The sequence below is a fragment of the Myotis daubentonii genome, chromosome 1 (assembly GCF_963259705.1).
Source record: "Myotis daubentonii chromosome 1, mMyoDau2.1, whole genome shotgun sequence".
Lineage (NCBI taxonomy): Eukaryota > Metazoa > Chordata > Mammalia > Chiroptera > Vespertilionidae > Myotis > Myotis daubentonii.
Window position 1 is genome coordinate 86,961,519 of NC_081840.1, and position 22,620 is coordinate 86,984,138.

The 22,620-nt window shown below is 43.1% G+C and overlaps 1 protein-coding gene across 2 annotated transcripts in view; it reads left to right on the forward strand.

Annotated features, from left to right (window-relative positions):
* Window positions 1–22,620, forward strand: part of AKAP6 (A-kinase anchoring protein 6) — a 502,115-nt gene that overhangs the window by 262,348 nt on the left and 217,147 nt on the right. Inside the window, exons 6-7 of one of the 2 annotated variants that reach the window (XM_059710250.1) lie at window positions 11,124–11,220; window positions 12,340–12,506. In XM_059710250.1, the coding sequence (XP_059566233.1) occupies window positions 11,124–11,220; window positions 12,340–12,506 (264 nt within the window). The remainder of the gene's footprint in view (window positions 1–11,123; window positions 11,221–12,339; window positions 12,507–22,620) is intronic. The other variant, XM_059710259.1, reaches the window with a different exon arrangement.

A 22,620-nucleotide genomic window follows, 5' to 3' on the forward strand; every position in this document is an offset into this window, starting at 1 on the left:
TGTCTTTGTCCATAGGTAATGCATACATGCATATAAGATCTTTGTCTAATCTCTTCCCATACCCCCCAAAGCCCCTTCCCTCTGAGAACTGTCAGACTGTTCTATTTCCATGCCACTGATTCTATTCCATACACCAGTTTATTCTGTTCATCAGGTTTTGAATTCGCTTGAATTTTAGATTCAATTGTTGATAGATATGTATTTGTTGCCACTTTGTTGTTCATATTTTTAATCTTTACCTTTCTCTTCGTCTTCCTCTTCTGAAAGAATACCCTTCAGCATTTCATATAATACTGGTTTGGTGGTGATGAACTCCTTTAGTTTTTTCTTGTCTGTGAAGCTCTTTATCTAACTTTCAATTCTAAATGATAGCTTTGCTGAGTAGAGTAATCTTGGTTGTAGGTTCTTGTTATTCATCACTTTGAATATTTCTTGCCACTCCCTTCTGGCCTGCATAGTTTCTGTTGAAAAATCAGCTGACAGTTGTATGGGTACTCCCTTGTAGGTAACTAACTGCTTTTCTCTTGCTGCTTTAAGATTCTCTCTTTGTCTTTTGCTCTTGGCATTTTAATGATGATGTGTCTTGGTGTGGTCCTCTTTGGACCAGGCTGGTGCTGGTGCTGGATCTTGGGGCTTTTATTGATAGGTTTGGGGCTCCCTGACCCAGCTGCAGCTTGTTTGACAGGTTTTTAGCCTGAGAAAGGACAGGCCATTCATATGCAAAAGCCACTGTATACAGTTTGGGTGGGGTTGTAAATCGGGTAGGGCAGGGTCTCAGGAAATCACCAGGGTGGAGCAGACAGAAATGGCTGCCAGTCAGCCCTGCAATGGGGCGGTCCCAGCACGGGAACAATGACCACTGTGAGCACCTCCATCTGGAAGAAAGCTGTCCCTGAGTTCCTACCCAGATGCCAGACAGTTCAGTTTCCCTTTGTATGTGTCTGGGTCCCCCAGAGCCTCGCCCAGAGCCTGAAGCTTAGAGGAAGTGAGAGTTTGTAAGTTCAGGTCATGGTGCTGGCCTTTTAAGAGGAACAACTAGGTCTCCAGCAGCCTGTGTGTCACTCAGCCCCCATCTGCACTGGTTTTTACAGCCTGTAGTTCTTATTGCCCATAGGGACTTCTTTTCCCAGCTCTGGAACCCTGGGCTGGGGGTCTGGTGTGGGATTGGTTCCCCTCACTCCTCCAGGAGGCCTCTGCAGAGGCAATCTCCCTCCTGATTAAAAAAGCGGCACACATGTGGGTGCCAGACCAGGCTGTTCTGCGCCTCTGCACCTCCTGCCAGTCTCAGTGTGCTTTCTTCTTTACTTCTCTAGTTGTAGGACTTCCATTCAGGCAGCTTTCCACTGGTTCTGGATGATGGTTCTTCTGTATTTCAGTTGTAATTTTGATGTGATTGTGGGAGGCAATGAGTACAGGCATTTGCCTACACAGCCATCTTGATTCTCTTAACGCTTATCTTTTTTTTTTTTTTTAAAAAAAAGAATGTTTTTATTGATTTTATAGAGAGAAGAATGAATGAGAGAGAGAGAAACATCCGTCAGTTGCCCCCGTACCCATCCTGACCAGGGATGAAACCCACAACCTGGTATGTGTCCTGGCCAGGAATCGAACTTGTGACCTTTTGGTGCATGGAATAATGCTCAACCAACTAAGCTGCACTGGCCAGGGCTAGTGCTTATCCTGTCTAATAAAAGAGAAACATGGTAATTAGCTGTACATCCGCTACCCTTCCCATTGGCTAATCAGGGTGATATGCAAATTAACTGCCAGCCAAGATGGCGGCTGGCAGCCAGGCTTGCTTGCTTCAGTGACGGAGGAATCCAACGTTCCCCGCCTGCCTTGCCAGACTCTGAGCTTGCAGTTTGAAACATTGTTACAAATATAGAAGCTAAACAAAACCCCAGAAACCTGCTTTCAGCTGGCCAGGATCTCAGAGCTGGAGTTGATACAGTGTTTCGATTATAGAACCCAAACAAACCAGATACCTGCTTTCAGGAGCAGAGTCTTCAGATCTGGAGCCAGAGCTAAAGCTGGCCCAGAATAAAAAAGAAAAAGAAAAAAAGGAGCAGTTGGGAGCTTCAGTCACCCGCCAGCCTGAAAACAGCCCTCAGCCCCTCACCCAGACTGGCCAGGCACCCCAGTGGGGACCCCCACCCTGAAGGGGGTGTGACCAGCTGCAAACAGCCATCATCCCCTCATCCAGGCTGGCCAGGCACCCCAGTGGGGACCCCCACCCTGATCCAGGACACCCTTCAGGGCAAACCAGCCGCCCCCCCCCCCCCCCCCCATGCACCAGGCCTCTATTCTATATAGTAAAAGGGTAATATGCCTTCCAGCACTGGGATCAATGGAGCCGCGAGGTCTCCCGGCACTGGGATCAGCATGACTGGGGGCAGAGCCCAAACCCCCTGATCACCCTGAGGCTCTGTGTGTGACAGGGGGCGGGGCCACAACCTCCCTATCGGCCCTGCTCTGTTCCTGACAGGGGAAGGTGCCCCAACCCCCTGATCGGTCCTGCTCTGTACCTGATAGGGGGGAGCTCCCCAACCTCCTGATCACCCTGCGGTTCTGTGTGTGACAGGGTGTGGCGCCCCAACCCCCCCACCCCACGGGCCCTGCTCTGTGTGTGACGGGGTAGAGCCATAACCTCCCCATCGGCCCTGCCCTGAGTGTGAGAGTGGCGGTGCCCCAACCCCCTGATCGGCCCTGCTCTGTGGGTGATAGAGGGTGGTGCCCCACCCCCCTGATCCGCCCTGCTCTGTGTGTGACGGGGGGTGGTGCCCCAACTCCCCTATCGGCCCTACTCTGTACGTGACAGGGGGGAGCTCCCCAACCCCCTGATTGACCTTGCTCTGTGCGTGACAGAGTACGGAGCCCCAACCCCCCTGATGGCCCTGCTCTGTGCGTGACAGGGGGTGGCGCTGCAACCTCCCCATTGACCCTGCCTTGAGTGTGACAGGGGGCAGTGCCCCAACCCCCCAATCGGCCCTATCCTGAGCGTGACTGAGGGTGGCATCGCAACCTCCCAATTCACCCTGCTCTGTGGATGACAGGGGGTGGCGCCCCAACTCCCCAATCAGCCCTGCTCTGAGCCCGACCAGGGGCTGCACCTAGGGATTGGGCCTGCCCTCTGCCACCTGGGAGCAGGCCTAAGCCAGCAGGTCGTTATCTCCCAAGGGGTTCCAGACTGTGAGAGGGCATAGGCTGGGCTGAGGGAACCCCTCTACCCACCGAGTGCACCAATTTTTGTGCACCGGGCCTCTAGTGTTTTTATAATAAACTTGGAACTTCTTTCTCAAGAGTACACAGTACTTTTAATTTTTTAAGCTATACCCAGAGGTGTATTTTGTATTGTCATAATTAATAAATCAATGACAAATGTAGCCACTTCATCTTGTTGTGGAGATACAAAATTGTGATGGTGGCTGACCATTTATTTAATTATGTGGTAAGTACCATATGAGAGAATAAAGTTAAATTGATGATTTGGGCTATCTCAGCCAGGGTACAGTTTATATGGCAATTATACCAGGATCATCTAAGTGTAATTGGCAGGTAATTTTGTAAGTGAAGGAACATGACAGCTCATTTACATGGTGTTCACTGAGTAAAATTTGGGGACATTTATCAACTACCTCCAAGTGAACAGTGATTGCACCATGGGCAGTTTGAAAGCTCCATGAAAGGTTTTGGGAATGAATCACTGTTCATTTGTTCCCTAAATGTTTGTTAGGTGTGTGCTGTGCACCAAGGACTGTCCAAGGCACTAAGAATACAATAATGAGTGAATAGTTCTACTCTCAAGGAACCCATGGATGGCATGCAGACACATCATCAATAGTGACACAACAGTGTAGAAGGTAGAGGTGTGAGCTCTATGAGGTATTGTGGATGCTGAGGAGGGGAAACTTGGATGATGGAAGATGGTCAGGGAAAACCTGCTAGAGTGGCTGACACCTGAGATGAATTTTAAAGAACAAAGCAGGGCTGCCCTGGCTGGGTGGCTCAGTTGGTTGGAGCTTCGTCCCATACACCAAAAGGTGGCAGGTTTGATTCCCGGCCAGGGCACATACCTACTTTGCAGGTTTGATCCCTAGTTGGGGCGCATATAAGAGACAAGTAATTTATGTTTCTCACATCTATGTTTCTCTTTCTCTCTCTCTCTCTCTCTCTCTCTCTCTCTCTCTCTCTCTCTCTCTCTCTCCCCCTTGCTGTCTCTTTAAAAATCAAGAAAAACATACCCTCAGGTGAGGATAAAAAAAAGAAAGAAAGAGAAAAAGTAGGGCTAAGCCAGGGGTAGGGGAGAAGGGCTTTCAGGCAGAGGTGCTGGCGGAACAGAATCTTGGAGGAGCAGGATGGCTGGTGTGAGCCAGAAACTTGAAGCAGTTCAGACACACTTCAAGGCAGACATGGGGCCTGAGGAGCAGACTTGGCTGGGGTCATAGCGGGCCCTATAGGTCATGCTAGAGGCTGGACCTTCATCCTTGGGAAGCCCTGGGAGACTTTAAGAAGAGGAGCACCCTTTTCAGAGTTGTTCTATAGACAGACCATTCTGTGTACTGTCTTTATTGGGCTATTACGATATGGCAGGCTCTGTTCTACAAATATCAAGGCATTTCATCCTCACAGCAGCCCTATGAAGCTGATACTAGCATTTCCTCCTTTTATAGAGGAAAAAACTGAATATTCAGCAGTTTCTCAAAGTTGCACGATGGGTGATGGAGGAGCCAGGATTTGCATCCAGGCTATCCATCTCCAGAGCCCATGCTTGTCACCATCGCCCTGCACCATGCCGTAGCCCCTTGACACAGTCCACTGGAACTCCCTGTTTATAAAATGAACACCCCTCACCTACCCATTGGACTGTGAGTCCTGTGAGGTCAGGGACTGTATTTATCATGTTCATGCTACATTCTGCCAACCAAGGACAATATCTGTACTGTCATAGGCTTGTCACAAATAAGGAGAAAATGTAGTTTGAGGGGTCATGACTGGAGGCTGCCAAAGTCAACCTGGCAAGGGATGAGGTCCTAAATCTGTGGCAATGTTAGTCAGTATGGAGGGGTGAGAATGGAGAGATACATTGGCAGGGCTTGGTGATTGATTGATCAGATGTGTGGATTTTATTGGCATAGTCTTACACTGTTTCTGACTTCCAACTCCTACGCTGGAGAGATGACTTGGCAAAAGAATCAGAAGCAGAGGGAAGCTCATACCGCTCTTCACAGAGCTCTTACATTCCTGAGAAGAAATGTTGTGGATTTAGGATGAGAAGTCAGAAAACACTTATGTGGAGATAGTTAAAAATAGAATGAACACATCTGCCTGGGATTGTTGAGAGACAGAGCTGCCCTGGGGTAGATGAACGGTGAGATGGCCTTTGGGATTCTTCTGCCTTTGAAAATTTTCTGGTTCAGAATAAATAAAAATTCTCCCAAGCCACCTATCCTTAATTGCCTGGCTTAAGAGAAAATCAAAGCATTCAAGGACTGCTAAAGATTGAGTCCAAATGCCTGGGTTGTAGGTGAGGAAACAGAAGCCTAGAAAGGCTAGAGGATGAGTCCAGGGCACACACTTAAAGCAAAAGGAAGATCCCAATCATCAGCATCCCAGTCTGTGCTGCCTCTCCCCTAAATCTCTGATAATAGCTTCCATGTTTTGGTGCCTCCTGTGGGCAGGCCCGGGGACGGGCAGTGCCACAGAGCCAAAGAGGACCTGGTATCCGCGTTGGGGAGTTCAGGGAGCCTCCACCATAAGTGCCACTTGTCACCTAAAAATGCCATGTAGTCCCGTTTACTACATAGAACATTTGGAAAATGGAGAAAATGAATTGAAAAGTTCGTAATGATTTTTGTTTAGGCCAACTCATTGCCAGGCTCTGCTTCAATGTTTTACAATCATTGGCTCTAATTCTTACAACAACCTGGGAGGTAGACAGTTTCAGAAAGTTAAAGCACTGAGAACTCACTCCATTAGACAAGACTTTGTTAACTCCACGTCTACCATGCACAATTAAAGTTAACATTTTGTTGTATTTCCCTACAGTCTTCTTTTTTTACACACTGGGGCCATTCATTTGCATAGCTATAATTTTATCAGAGATACAACTGAGACTTCATATTTTTGACTTTTAATATATTCTATGTATTTCTCATGTGCTTTTATAGTCTGCATTTTAATGGCTATAAGTCTTATCAAGTCTTAGTAAACAAAGAAATCTTTACTAATAAAAATCTTTCAATTCCTGGCACATATGGCATTTGTAAGGTGGCATTTTATATTTTGAGTACCCTCTGACCATCCTCTACAGATGGCCTTGGGGAGAGGAGGGAGAGACTGCCAGGCGTGGCACGGGGACCTGGGTTCATGACTTCCGTTCCCATCCGGAGCCCCTGGGATTCAGGAGGGTGCAGGGCACAGCTCAGAGGGGAGCCTCCGCGGGGGTGGCCTGAGACAGGCAGCAGGTGACTTCAATCCTGTGCTTTTCTGATCAAACATACATTCTTCCTCCCCCCATGTAAAAAAGCAAGTTTTCATTTTCCTGGGGTAGTAAAAATCTTTTGTGCGAAGAAGTGTCATCAAGTGCCTTATTCATCAGCATATATACTGTCTCTGTAAAATGACAGTGGGAGTAAAAGTTCATCAGTTCAATATGTCTTTCACTTTTGGAGACTCCTGACTAATAACCTCTGGTATTTATCATCAGAACAGCCAAAGAGCTAAGATCTGGCACATGCTGCTCTCGTGCACTGAAGAAAGCTTAAAAAGACAAAAGATTGTCTCCATTTTTCCTTCTTCCATTCATTTAGAAGAGAAAGCATATCTTTTTTTAATTAAAAAAAATATGAGCGTGCAGAAACATCTGGCCTATATTACCAGAGCACTCTCCTAACCGGCCTCCTTGTCCCCAGCCTGCCTTTTAAAATCAACTCTACACGGAGAGATTTTTCTAGAATACAGACCTGCATCAGTCACTCACCCATACTGCTGTATCTTCCTTCATGGCTCTTTGAGCTGAGTAGCCGCAGCTCCACCTGCCCCGCTTGCACCTGCCCCAGTCGCACCGAGCTGCTGGTGGCCCCTGACTCCTGCCACAGCGAAGGCCGCCTCCGGGCCTGCATGCCAATGGGCTCCCACAGCACCTGCCCAGCACTTACCACACTCACATGTAGCCCACAGTCTTGTTTTGACTTGGCCAGCATCATACTTTAATTTAAAAAAAAATTAAATCTCATTAGGCAGAGCATATCATTGTTCAGTTTGCTTAAGGCCCCACCACTCTCTATTATACACCAAACCCTAAGGACACATTTGCTCTTTGCTGGGTCCTATGAGGCTACTTGCTCTCTTATTTTACCCAACAGACTGCAGGCTGCATGTACCAAGGTTTTGTATTAACTTTGTATCTATAGGCCTGGTAGAGACTGCTCAAAAAATAGCTATGGTATTAATCCATGCTTTTTTTAAAAAAAGCTTAAAAAGCCTCAATAACTCTTTTTAGCCTTTCTGTTCACAAACATTATAAAGCACAGGGACCTCAATGGAGCCAGCAGATACTAGCAGTGTTCCATAGGAATGGCTGACAGTCTGTGTTTGTGATATGACGCTGCTAAGACTGGACCACTTTGCATCTTTAAGCCTCTGAATGTGATTATGCTCATCCCCACTACTTCCTGTGCCAGGATATCTGTATCTGTTATGATCCCTTATGAGAATTATTCTTCACATTTGTCATAGTTTTGTCCATCGAGGCATACATGTCCTTGGTTTCATTTCATCTCCACATGACCTCCACCCTTCCATCAAACTGGGCTCTGCAGAAATTTGAATGGAATAGGATTTATCTGCTTTGTAAGGTTTGGTCATGATCCAAGCACAATCAGTAAGCTTACCACATTTGGATCCTGCCAAGGAGTAAGTAGCCAGATCTGGACAAGCTGGCGAGGCTAGGCTGCAGTAATGGAAATATCCATTGGTCAACCACAGATGGGCCATCTTGTTGATAATCTAGACCTTTGTCTCAGTCACTGTATTTTCCATCTCCTTATCTTTCTCTTGTAGACATTCACTTACATGCTGCTGTAAAGATACCAAAAAAGATGTGGTGTCCCACAGGACCCAGTTTACTCATATTTATGGAATTTCACATCATCAGTGACATAGGTCTGTGGTTTCTGTCTATGGCAATGTTGTCGCTGTAAATTAAATCTCCAGAAAATGGCCTGCGTTCTCAGGGAGTGCTATGGGTGTTTCAGAGGGACTATATGCCATGAGGCATCGATGAGGAAATGTGTTAGAAGCACAAGAATGGAAATATGTCCAAGTGTCAAGTTCAAGGCAAATAAAAAGAAAACCCTTTTGTCTAAGCTTCTTTCCCTAGGGAAGAGGTGGGGGTAGAATAGGGAGAGCTTATTATAGAATCCTTTAGCTGCCAGAAATTTCATTGACAATTTTGTTAATGTGCCTGCTTGGCTGCCTTCTCAGAGGCCCATTGTGAATTCCTTAGCTGATAACATTAATAGTTAATGGGTGCACCTGAAAATCAAGCAATATTGTCCCATTTGGGTAATAGTTATATTAAATGGTTCTTTTCTACAGCATCAAGCTTATCAGCTTATCTTTTTCTAATAATGAATACCTCATCTTTTCCAATTTCTTAATCAAGCACTTCCATATCATCTTGAGGCAGAATCAGATCCAGCTGCAAATAGTCTTTACTCTTGGCCTGGATTATGTCAAATTATCCAACGATCTCACAGGTCCTTATGTTCTGTTCTCCCCTGAGACAAGGGCCTGACACACCCCTTCCCAAGCTCATGATCACCAGCACGAGCTAACTTTACAGTCATGAGGAAAATCTAGAATAGGTTTCTTCCTAGATTTTGGCACTATGGAGTGGGTCTCCAGGGTTTTTCTTTTTCCTGTCCCTTCTCCCTGAGATGCACGTGTACCTCATTCTGCATGGCCTTACATCAGAGTTGGGTCTTTCCACCGCAGGGGCAAAAAGTAAATGCAGTCATGCTTTAGTGATAAAACAATAGATACTTAATTTTCCATAGGTATTATATGCTATGGATTGACCAGAAGCATCAGGCTTCCCATACATTGCCATACTTTATTTTCTTCAACCAAGTACCTGTAACAGAAAGAGGAAAATACAAGAAATAGTGAACAACCCTTGGGGAAACCCAATACTATCTCTTTCTGTCATATTTGTCTGAAACTTTGCTATTTCTGATGCCTCTAGTTAGATGAATTTTTGAGTCAGTTTTTTTTAGCCAAAATTTGTATTTTTATACTTCAAGGCCTGATCTACCTAGCCCTATCTCCTTCATTTGCAACTTCTTTTGATTTTTTTAAAAAATATATTTTATTGATTTTACAGAGAGGAAGGGAGAGGGATAAAGAGTTAGAAACATCGATGAGAGAGAAACATCGATCAGCTGCCTCTTGCACCCCCCCCCCCCACCACTGGGGATGTGCCTGCAACCAAGGTACATGCCCTTGACCAGAATCGAATCTGGGACCCTTCAGTCCGCAGGACGACGCTCTATCCACTGAGCCAAACCGGTTAGGGCTGATTTTTGATGCTCTTTTTCTTCTGAGCTTTAAAAAGACCCTCTTTTCCCACTAAAAACAGGAGAGCCCAGATTCACCACTACACATCCTTCTCCTGTAATACGGCAGGTGCCCTTTGATGCCAGAGGCCATGTTTTGTATCTGCTCAATTGCTATTACCCGCCACGATATATAGAATGGGAGCAAAACATAGTTTATAAATGAATGAATACCCAATTTCACAATTTAGGGTTGTTTAACCTCTTTTGTCCAAATTTTATTCCAACTGGGACTGTACCATCTTGAACTTTTGCAAATATTCTTAATACTAAGTGTAGTGCAATGCACACAGCTATGGCTCAGTGTTTAGTGAGAGCAAAATATGTTGTATATTTTGGAGCCCTATCACAGAGAAGCCAGAATTTGGCATGCAATATTTCAGAATCCCTGCTCATTCCAATTAGTCAAGTGAAGGAGTACATTTTTATCCTGAAGACTAACCATTGGTTGAACAGATTGGTTACTATAATTACTTTCTATTGGACCTCCTGTGGTTGGAACCTCATAACATTCCAGAGATGGAAAAATATTTGGAAAACCATCTGTGTTTCTTGAAATATTGAAATTGAAACCTTCACCTTCACAGAGTGCTACTCACACAGTTCAGCAGAGATCCATTATTCCCGCAAACATTTATCAAACATTTCATATGTGACGTGGGTTGGAGATAAATATGAAACTGGCAAGTCTTTCAAATTGCTTATAATTTGGTAGCCAAGTACAGAAATTAAAGAGAATACAGTCTGATAAAGTCTACAACAGAAGCAGGTATAAAGAGCAGAGGTAACAGAGAGAGGGGGTAATTATCTCCGTGTAAGGGTTAGGGAAGGCTGCCTGAACGAAGTGGCTCTGAGTTGGAATTCAGCCATGACATCAGGTTTTCTTGTTTGGATGACTATCACGCCCCTGATATGCCTGATTTATTCATTTATAAAGCAGTATCACATTGTAAGAAATAAACATTTAAAAATCAAAGATATGAAAAGCGTTCACCTCCTCACTATAGCACCCAAACCCACCCCCATACTCTATGGTTTGCATGATATCTGAGAAACAGAGCTGAATATCTACTGTATTAATGGAGTTATATATGTGCACAGAAAGCTAATAAATTTATGCTGCCAAATTTTTATGGTTTCATAAGTAGTGCTATTACTAACATTTTTAATAAGTGAAAAAAGGAATTCATATGTGCTGGTAGCAATTCAGTGTATTTTGTAGACTACTGCCACCCTTGTTATAGCCTATATGGGACGTGACTTTTTGTAAAGACCCAATGAACTTCTAGATTTGTCAGCTGTTTCCAAACAGATGCACTCTGCTAATCTAATGGAAACAGTCTGAGCCCATATCCCAAATATCAATAGCTTTTAGTATTGCAAATTAGTTTGTCTATTGAGTAACTTGGACTCTGTAGTTGCTGATAAAAAGCAGCAAGTCATTTTGTAGGGATGTTTTATGTAAACTGCCCTGCCAGGATCTGATGCTCATCTCTGTCCTTACAGAGCTTTAAGTTGAATGTGGACAGTCATTGTGCTCTCAAGGAAGCTGTGGAGGAGGAAGGACACCAGCTTCTCGAGCTCATTGCATCTCACAAAGCAGGTAAATCCTCCTGAAATATGGCAAGTCTTTATGTCTCCGCACTATTAAGAATGAAGAAGCATTGCTGTAAATTACTGCATATATTCACCTCCTTATGTATTATTAATATTTACATTATCAGATTGACCTTCAGGATTTATAAATGTTTCATATACTGCACACAATGCGGTGATACTTACAAGATGAAATACTGCCTCCAAATGGTCTGTTCATTGTATTTTGGGCTCGCTGTTCGCCTGAGTTTCAGTTGAAATCACATTCCTGAAAACTTCACATTGACATGCTTTTTGATGTAGGTGCTCTGGAAATAACTTTAAGATAATGAATGAGAATTGTGCATTTAGTTATGATGCATGTGCATTGAGATACTCATAGATATCATTACAGATACAAAGCTGGCAGGCTAGAGATATCTGATTATTTCCCTGCCAATTCACACACAGGAACGTCTTGCATGTTCCTTGTTGGTCATTGTATTAGCAGAGTTTTGGCCTTATACCAATTCTTACCCCGGTTTTAATGTATTCATGAGGAACAGATTATAAATAAAAAATAGTTTTGTCATTTGGTTGTACTTATCCTGGTAGTAAAAGACCGTAAGACAGGATGAATTACAATTTGGCTCTGGCTTTGAGCTTACCACAGCTAAATAAGAAAAGAGCAGCATTAATCGGATGTACTAATGCTAAAGACTGCTTTCTTAATTCTGGCCCATTTACTGTATTTCTCATCGAATTAACTTTACCTATGTCCATACATCTTTCTGATCATTATTACATCTCCACACAGATACACTCAGGACCTTTTATTAGGAATGTGAAGCTATAATTAATAATTGTTATATATTGTGATCTTTGTTCCACATGCAATTTTTTAGTCCATGTACTGAATCCCAGTCAATCCCAAACAATATTGTATTACAATTTTTGTGTCCTTATGCCTTATGTCAAGTCAAAAATTCCCAGTCTCTATTCCAAGTGACAAATGCTAATATGGCAGGTGAGGGTAATGGTCATTAAAAATGATGTTTATTGTTAAACCCCCTAATTTACTAAATAAAGAATAATAGGGTACAAGTGCAGGCAAGTCCGTGACTTGTGCTCTCCCCTTCCTTTGGAGAAGGACTAAAGGACATGCTGCGGATGATTGCGAGTCAGTGGAAGGAGCTGCAGAGGCAAATCAAACGGCAGCACAGCTGGATTCTCAGGGCTCTGGATACCATCAAAGCGGAGATTCTGGCCACTGATGTGTCTGTGGAGGGTGCGGAAGGGACTGGAAGCCCCAAGGTAAGTAGCTTGAAGTTTGCCTTATTTCCTCTTATTTCTGTCTTCTTTTGAACGAGGCACCACTGAAGTTTTCTCTCCAGCCCTAAGGCTTTTCTTTCCTATTGTGTACACTTTATATATCTATATAGAGAGAGCGATGTATGTAAACAAGATGAAATGGCTTTAAACAGTCAAAAAAGCCCACAACTTCCAGGTTTTCTAGGAGCAGGTCTTTTTGTGGAAAGTGCCAGGGTAGGAGGGAGACAGCACTTTAGGGGTAGGAGGAAGGGGGACATAAAACATTTAGTAAACAAAACATAAAGCATCTTAAACATGAATAATCAGAACGGTTTTAAATTGTTTTGTTGCAACTATAAATCACTATAATCAGTGCAATCACTCAGCTCTGACATCCATTAGCCGCTTGGTTACAGCAAATTAACAAAGAAGAGAGAAAGTGATTCATTATCTCATTCCTGTTAATGACTATCAGATGCATTGCCTAATTAGGGGATGGTCATTGTAGTGGGAAGAAGGTCATATGCTTTGCTACAAATCTTTCTGCTCTGAGTGTAAGTTCTCCATAATGGCACATGCACCGAATACAACAAGTACTTTAAAATCGAGTATCGACATGTTTTGGTTATCCATTTCAGAATTACAAAATAACTCTTCAAGCATATGCAATTAAACTTTATTTTGTTTTATTTTTATGAGGCACCTTTTAATACCATGTTCGAAAGGTATTTTTGACTCTTGATGTAGAAAGTAATTTTATTAATTTGACATTTTCATGTAATTTCTCTCTTCTTTTGTATTTGTTCTTTTGTGAAAGTAAATGCAGAAAACCAGTTTCATAACAGACTCAGCATCAGAACATATTGTAACACAGGGGAAACAGATTTAAGGGCTCAGGGTTTTATTCCTGGCATGGACAAAGTCATTAATTAAATCGTCATCCAATCATTTACTCAGCATCCATGCCGGTTGGCCCTGTGCTAAATGTGTGCCGGGCGAGTTAAACAAACCCTTTGCCCTCTTAGACTCTCATTCTTAAGTGCAGGCAGAGGAGAAACCCAGCCTGCCCTGAGACGGTGAGACCATTTGTCCAGTGGAAAGTTCAGACAATTTATAGCTTTGGAACCTCAAACAACAACCTTTAACTTATTTGTTGGAAACAGATAGAATGATGAGCTCAGTTCCTCTTGAAGAAAGTTCCCCGGAGGAGGTCACATTTCAGGAAATACCTGAAGAAGGAAGAGGGGTGCTGTGGCTCACGAGCAGACATTTCTAGGAAGTGATGTGATGAAAGCATCGAAGCTGGAGCTACTCATGCAGCAGGGAGAGCGGAGTCTGCGGACCTCTCGGGCAGAAGGGGAGGAGCCCCTTAAGGGCACAGGCTGCAGGGAGAACTCTCCACTGGACGGATGCTTCCACTGGGCAGTGGTGAGGAGACAGGGCACAATGAAAAACTCCATTATGTTTTTAATATATTTTTATTGATTTCAGAGAGGAAGGGACAGGGAGAGAGATAGAAACATCAATGATGAGAGAGAATCATTGATTGGCTGCCTTCTGCACACCCCCTACTGGGGATCAAGCCCACAACCCGGGCATGTGCCCTTGACTGGCATCGAACTGGCACCCTTCAGTCCACAGGCCAACGCTCTATTCCACTGAGCCAAACCATCTAGGTCAAAACTCTATGTTTTACTTATTTAACAAAAATATACTGAGTGCTTACTTTTTAAAAGCCTTCTGCATGCCAAACACTGTCCTATAGCACTTCTGTACATTCTCTCGTTTAATTCTCACACAAGCCTCTAAGGTAGACCTTTTATGGAGAAAACAGAGGCCCAGAGAAGTTGAGTAACCTGCCTAAGGTCACACAGGTGCTAAGTAGCAGGGCTGGGATTTGGGTCGGAAGGCTTTGGCCGCAGAGTCCGTTTCCATCGCCTCCTGGAGCACTGCCTCTCGCGGGCAATGCACAGGGCAGGGCAGGGTGATGGGCTGCCTCAGTGCCGGTCTGGTGGGGCTGAGGGCGAAGCGGCGATACAGACTTAAATCTAATAACCCTGCCTTATTAGACTGTGATGTGCTGTGAGGGAAAAGGGAGCACCCAGACCTTGGGCTGGGAGCAGTGATTTTGATGAGGACACCCGGGAAGGCCACTGTCAGAGAGACAGCCCAGTGTGAGCAGGCCAGTGTGATTAGGAGAGGGAGGAGGTGCAGGGTCTGCAGTGGGCAAGGGCTTTTGGGGGGAATGATGTCACTGATTTCCAGCATAAAAAAATGTGTTCTTGGCTGTGGTGTAGAGTGCAGCGAGGGGGCGCTGAAGTGGAACTGCTGACGGAGGTGGTGCGAGCACCTACATTTGTAAAGGACCCGGGTTGAAATGAATAGCTCTGTCCACCAGGGCCAATTTGAATCTGACACTTTAAAATTAGCTCCTTTTGGAGGGAAGTACTGAGATGGAATAAAGACGATAACCCAATGAGGAGAAAGTATGTATTATCAACAGCGAGACAATACCAGCATTTCTCAGAAAGAGGACCGCCTGCCCGGGCCCTGCCTCAGGTGGGCCAGCACCTCCTGGGCGGGGCCCCAGAATCACCTTCCAAGGCTCCTGGGAACCACCGTCTCCAAAGACCTGTTCCTGCAGGGGTGCCTGGTTCTCCCACAACCCGGATTTTCACACAACACGAAAGAGGTAACAATTTAAACATTAAGAGGAAAAATAAACACATCCAGTTCCTAATGATTTGGGTGCTAAACAAACAACAATGAAAACCTTCTCTATCTGAAATGTCCCCAGAGTGAAAGTGTCTTCCTCAAGTCAGGTCAGTTTATAAAGAATGACTCGTGTTTTTCTTTTTAATGGTATTTCTATTCCGAAGCATCTCATGTCACACTGTGTACACAGTACATCTCAAAGCAGCTATGGGGAGCGGCTGTTGTAGGTGTCATGGATGCAGGACCTGAGGGAGGTGCTGAGGACTTAAGACATGGACACGGCAGAGCCAGCAAACCCCAGGCCTGCTCCCTCCCAACTGTTTTTTTCGTCCCCAGTCTGCGCAGAGTTTTCTCTGGACAAGTGAACTCATCCACAGTCCAGGGAGAAGGTGAAATCAATTTTAAGACAAAGAAAATGTGTTTCTAAATTTAAGCTTAGAAAACTATGGAGAAATCAGAATGATCACTCTTTTTATTTGCTTAATGTTTATGAACCACCTCCCTTAGTCCCTTAGGCAAACACAAAGAATAATAGGAGAAGCTCAGACTCTGAAGTCAGGCTGCCTGAGTTCAACCTCCCACGCTCACTAGCTATGTGTCTGTGGGAAAATGACTTACTTCCTGGTGCCTCAGTTTCCTCATTTGTAAAGTGGAGGTAATGCTAATGTCTACCTCAAAGGGTTGTGATGTACATGAAAGAGCTGACATATCTAAAGTGCTTAGAACAGTGCCCAGCACACAGCCAGTCTGGGGTAAATACAAGCCTTCATATTTAGTTGTGGAGACAACAGACAAATAATTATAATATAATCTGATCAGTGCTCTACTAGAGGTAGGTACAAAGCTTTATGAGTACACAGAGAAGGAAATAACCAACCTGACTTGGGGGTATCAAGGATTTGCACGAGAGTTATGTTTTAAATGGTGGCAGCCGGGGCGGGGGGAGGGGGTGCGAAGGGCCAAAGTGAAATGCAAGGACCGAGGTGTAAAAAAACGTGATGTGGCTAGAACCCGGGATCCTGTGGGCTATGTTTAGGCTGCCTTTCGACAATCACCAAGGCTCACAGTGTGACAAAAAATGACCCTTAATGATCAGTGATTTGAGCAATAATTCCTCCTGTATCTCTAAATGACACTAGCCAAGTCAGAGTGAGATCCCTGTACAAAATACATCAAATAGGTACTGTTTAAACAGAAATGTTTTTGCCATTCTGCACTAAATACTAGTAGAGCAAGCTTAAATAGGTTACCCTGAAGTCCTCCCAGACTGAAAGCTGGATTCCACTTGTCATCTATCATGTCAGTCCTTTTTCCATGACTGACCTTGCACAGGTCATGTATGAATTGTGCCATGAAATGCATCCTCAAGCATAGCAGTTATGATCCTCTATTTCATCTTAGACCTTAAAGAGGAACTAAAATTAAAACACAATAAAAAATAACTCCAGATTCATCTTAGGTTTACTTTAGAAGCTACTGGGAACTTGAGAAGCATAATAGAAAATCTAAGGAATATATCTAGGGGGTATTTTTCTTTTTTACCTTGTTTGAGAGACTGTAGTAAAGGACTTGGTCTTAGAAATCTTGTAAAGAAGGAAGATAGGAGGAAATTCAAAGACTCTGGGAAACTTCTCCCCCAGGAATCGGCAGCATACCTTATTTGTTGTATTTCATTTTTTTAAAAAAGTGTTTCCCCAAGACTATTAGATCTTTTATACATGGAAATAGAGAACAGAACTCACCAATTCTAGAAATAGAGCTTCAGCACTCTATCCAAGAATTGAAAATGTGCTTGTAATTGTACATTTCACTTTATATTGATGAAAGTTTATCACCTTAAACTAGGTTTTCAGTATGTTAGATTTTAAATACATATTGACAAAGGGATTTTAAAAATCAGCGAATAACTCCTACCAAAGCCTACATGCTCTTTGTGACCTTCCAAGGAAAAAAACAAAAATCCTGAAAGCAAGAAGCTTTCTTAGATTTTGCACATTGGTTCTTTATATTGTTCTTTCCTTTCTATCTTTACTTTTCACCTGTGCAGCACACCTCATTACAGATACCTTAGAATCGAGGCCGGGATTTCCCCACATGACATCACTGAAAGCACAGGGCAGTGGTACCTTTGTCCTCTTTAAAGGAACAGATGCATTTCCAAAACAAAGACTATTTGAAAATTTTATTGTAAATTCAGAGAACTTTACAGTTACTAGAGGGTAACATAGCCTAGGTTCCAATCAACATCTTCAGTGAACAGAGACAGAGGGTTAGCTGGTGTGAACTCTAGAGTTGTGTTTATTTTATCTGCCTTCTTTGAGATTCTTAGATTGAAGTTCTCACCCCTTTGGAAATGGACATCAGACTCTGAAGGTCATCAGCGTTATCTGTTCAACAATAGAACAAGAGCAAGTTTAAGGACATTTCTTAAACGTGTTTGCTCAGCCCTACCAAGGGATGCATGCATGTCCTCCAACTTGGGTATGTTGCTGACCACCTGGCCTCTGTTGAGATGTCAGGACAGGGCCAGTCTAATGTTAAGGTACATTTTTAAAAAATATATATTTTATTGATTTTTTACAGAGAGGAAGGAAGAGGGATAGACGAGTTAGAAACATCGATCAGCTGCCTCCTGCATGCCCCCTACTGGTGATGTGCCCGCAACCAAGGTACATGCCCTTGACCAGAATCAAACCTGGGACCCTTGAGTCCACAGGCCGATGCTCTATCCACTGAGCCAAACTGGTTAGGGCTTAAGGTACATTTTTGTTAAGCAGACAGCTAAGCCATGGGTTACTAGTTTTTATGCTAAAGAATTACAAGTAGCCTGGCCAGAATGGCTCAGTGGTAGAACATCGACTTATGAACCAGAAGGTCATGGCTTGATTCCTGGTCAGGGCATATGCCTGGGTTGCAGGCTCAACCCCAGTGTGGGGTGTGTAGGAGGCAGCCAATTAATGATTCTGTCCCATCATTGATCTCTCTCTCTTTCTCTCCCTTTCTCTCTGAAATCAATGAAATTACATATCTATATATATATATAAAAGCCTAAGCAACCCTTATGACCAGACAACTGGATGACCAGCCTGTAGCTATGACATGCACTCACTACCAGGGGGCAGATACTCAATGCAGGAGCTGCCCCTGGTGGTCGGTGTGCTCCCACAGCCGACCTCCCACTGCCAGCCAATCTCCCTTGGTCCCTCTCTCCGATTGGCCCCGATCACTGACCAGGCTGAGGGACCCCAACCATGCACAAATTTGTGCACTGGGCCTCTAGTATATATAGGAAGAATTACAGGCAGCTTTCTTTAACTGAAGGGAGAGAAAGAAGCCGATTTGGGGAGCAGCTTTGTAAGGTATTTTATCTGTTTTATATAGTGCCTCTTGTATGATAGTACAGCTGGATATTATTATCCTGCAATGGAATTTGATTCTGATTCTTCCAAAACTCTGGTGAGACAAGGCACTGTCTCAGCATTCTTTGCTTTACTGGTTTAAAAGCTAATATAGTTTGCATATTCTTTAATATAGGATCTTCAGAAATAGCATTAAGGTGAATAGGAATCATACCTATGTGTTCTTAGTCTCACATACATAGACCCATATATGTATAAAGAAATATTTTACTTTATTCTCTTTCTCATGTAAAAAAAAATAGAGCACAGGTATATGTTGTCAAAGAAACCAGAAATGATATAGTAAGATTAAATCATGCCTAAAGTCGTAGGAAGAAAGACAACAGGCAATGGCCTGGCCATTATTTATCGAGTGCTGACAGAGAGCTCAGCTCAGCGCTGGGTCAGACATGAGGGAAGACATGCTTTTCTGCTCAGTGGTCTTATCATCTCGGTGTAAGCACACAGTGTAACATCTTGTCTAATGTAGATTGGGCTATCTTAGATCTGGAATAATAGATCACGTAAGATTCTGATCATCTTAATTAGGATGTTGGCAGATTGAAATGGAATGGGGTTCTTGATGCAAGCAAATGAGTAGTAAATGCATTACCAATTCCACCTCTTCTGTGCAGAATTCTAACGGAAAGGCAATATTCGACCCAGTTCCATTCCTGTTGAACTATATAAACATAGTCCTGAGATGCAGTACCTAGGGAGAGCCCTTTCTTCAACTGTGGGTTCTTTTTTTTTTGTTATCAGAAGGGCAACTTTTCTTCAAAAGTGTTTTTGAAAGAAGAAACAAAAATGAGTTATTTCTCTGAAGATCAGTTGTGGTTACGAAATTCATGATAGGATGGAATAAAAAATAGTTTCTCTACTCTCCTTGAGGCACTTAAATTTGCATATTATCAGATATATGGGTGAATCCAAGATGAGGAATCATTTTAATAGTCTGACACTCTAATGAAGTGACTGAAAAAGTGATTGAGATGATAAAAATATTATTAGGTCAAAGGACACTTAATGGTTAGCCCTTTCGTGGTTTATATGATGTATAAGATCAGAGCTTATCTTGAGTTTTCACACTGTTCTTCCATTGCTGGTGGCCTTGAGGGAAGGTAGAAATATTTGGCTCAGCAAGAATCTGGCAGTGAAACTCTTTGGTGTCTCTAATCAACACAGAAACGGCATTGACCTTAATAGGTATGTAGCTTATTTTTTTCCCTTATTTAGTCAAAGAGTGCCTGACCTCTGAATCTATAATGCCTAGAGTTGCAAAGATGCACTGTTTTGGGTACAAAGGTACATTCTCTTTTATTAGAATTCACATTTTAAACTCACACCTATTTTAAAGACGATATATCGTTAACACATTAGAGGGACTTTTTGATATGTAGTGGAAGTCAACATTAAAAAAATGTCTGTAAGTGTTTACAAAACAGAAGGCAAGGTACAGAACTGCTTCTTAAAAACACTCTGAATTTAATAAGTAAAATTTTTGAAAGTGTGAAACAATTACCTCAGTGTGTGATTTACACATTTTCCCTGGAATGTGTTGTTTCTGGCAGGAGAATGGGCCAAGCTAGGGACAGCCCTGCTAAAGGGATTACTTTGCTCTGGCTCTCGTGTTTATTGAGTCACCTAGGACTTCTCATAAAGCAGCAGCTTTCAAATGTACACACACCTGCACTCGACACCCTGAATACTCCCAATGCTTGTTTAACTGTTCTCATACCCTTAGTATCTCTCCCTCCAGTGAGGTAAAAAAGCATTGAGATGTCCACATTCTGCTTTTTCCTTTTTAATTGGCATATAGCCATTTAGGTGGTTCTGATGCTAACAGAGATGGAGTTATTTTTTAATGAACTGTAGTGCTCTTGGCCACCAGGACTCACAGAACATTGTCAATATTGCCTTGTACTGTGCCTCAGTGAGGCTAATGCCTCTCGGGAAACATCAGATTGGAGGCCCTGCTGGGCCAGAGCCCAGGGACAGGACGTGCCTCACTGCATCTTGCAGGCCATTTTGCATTGGGTTGGGGTGTTGGCTTCTCATTGTTATACAGCTGACCCTTGAACAACATGGGTTTGAACTGTGTCGGTTCACATACATGCAGATTTTTACTAAAGTACACTGCTATAAATGTATTTTCTCTTCCTTATGGTTTTCTTTCTTTTTTAAAGAATAGTTTGTTGTTGTTTTTTTTGAGAGAGAGAGAAGGAGAGGGAGAAAGTGAGGAAGGGAGAGAGAGAGAGAGAGAGAGAGAGAGAGAGAGAGAGAGAGAGAGAGATGAGAGCTCAACTCCAATTGGCTGCCTCCTGCACACACCACACTCCCCCTACCTGGGATTGAGCCCACAACCAAGGCATGTGCCCTTTACCAGAATCAAACCGGCAACCTCCTGGTGCACCAGACAATGCCCAACCAACTGAACCACGCTGGCTAGGGCTTCCTGATGATTTTCTTATTACCATATTCTTTCCTCTAGCTTACTTTATTATAAGAATACAGTATGTAATACTTATAACATACAAAATATAGTATGCTAATTGACTGTTGATGTTATCAGTAAGGCTTCTGGTCAAAGTAGACTATTATTAGTTAAGTAGGAGACAAAGTTACACATGGATTTTTCACTGTGCAGGGGTGGAGCGGTGTCCATGCCCCTGAGTTGTTCAAGGGCCAATTGATCTTACTAGCAGTCATAGCTCCTGTTATTATTTTCACTTTACCGATTGCAAAACTTGGGCTTCAAACACATGGTGGATACTCAGGCTTATTCAGAGTCTTATTAAAAACCTCACTTAACAGGGTAAATGCTGAACTCCTTACTCTATCATATGACTCCACCTGCTTAGTCAAGATTCATGTCACTGTTTCATTTCATAAATGTTCCAATTAATTCATCATCTTCCAAAGGCATTTTCTCCTTGCTTTTCTCTTTGCTGTTGCTCTGGATTTTCCCATTCTATTTATCTATACTGGTCTTATCTATCCTAAAATCAACAAATATTGAATATGTAAGTACACTGATTCCATAGCTCTGGAGAGAACACTGTATCTCTCCTTGCTCATTGCCCAGGAGGGACACAGATATACATACTCAATCCTAAATTAAGGCAGACTGTGTGAGAACTACTATAATAACGTACATCAGACACAGGGATCTTGAGGGAGGGGGCATTCTTTCAATCTGATGGAATCTGGGAAGGCTCCGCCTCCCTGCCCCAAGAGTAGATGGATTTTGTGGAGGTCTCTAATGTTCTGATAGATTGTAGGAAGATATGAGAGGAAGAGCATTCCAGGCAGAGGAAATAACATGGTTAGAAATATGGAAAAGGGAAACTAGGAGACACATCTAGAAAATGGTGAACAGTGAATACTTGGTATCTTTTGATCATGGAGTGTTCATGAGTTTGTGGGAAAGGTGAGGACCTATTGAAAAATAAAGCCTGAAAAGCTTTGAGCTATATACTGGAGAGCTTTGAATATCAGCTGAAGCGTTTATGTTTGACTAGTGTGCCGTGAGTGTTTTTAACTATTGGATTTAGCCATAGAAAGCAGATGGAAAAGTGGGATGAGAGTGGAAGAACTGACAATGAATTGGGAAACTAGTACAATAACTAAAGGCAACTAAAGTAAAGCAGTGGCTGTAATAATAATAATAATAATATATATATATATATATTATATTATGGAAGAGGATATATTGGGATTTGGTATCTAGGGAATGGAGGGACGAGAGAAGAGTTAATGCCAACTCAAAAGAATTGAACATGAGCAGTTAGGTGAATGGTGTTACCATTGATTGAGGTTGGACACATTTTGATAAAGAGCAGTTTTAAAAGTGGAGTACAGTGACCTTGATGTCCAATTAATGCAGATATCTTCTTTAAAAAAATATATTTTATTGATTTTTTCACAGAGAAGAAGGGAGAGGGACAGAGAGCTAGAAACATCGATGAGAGAGATCGATCAGCTGCCTCCTGCACGCCCCCCAA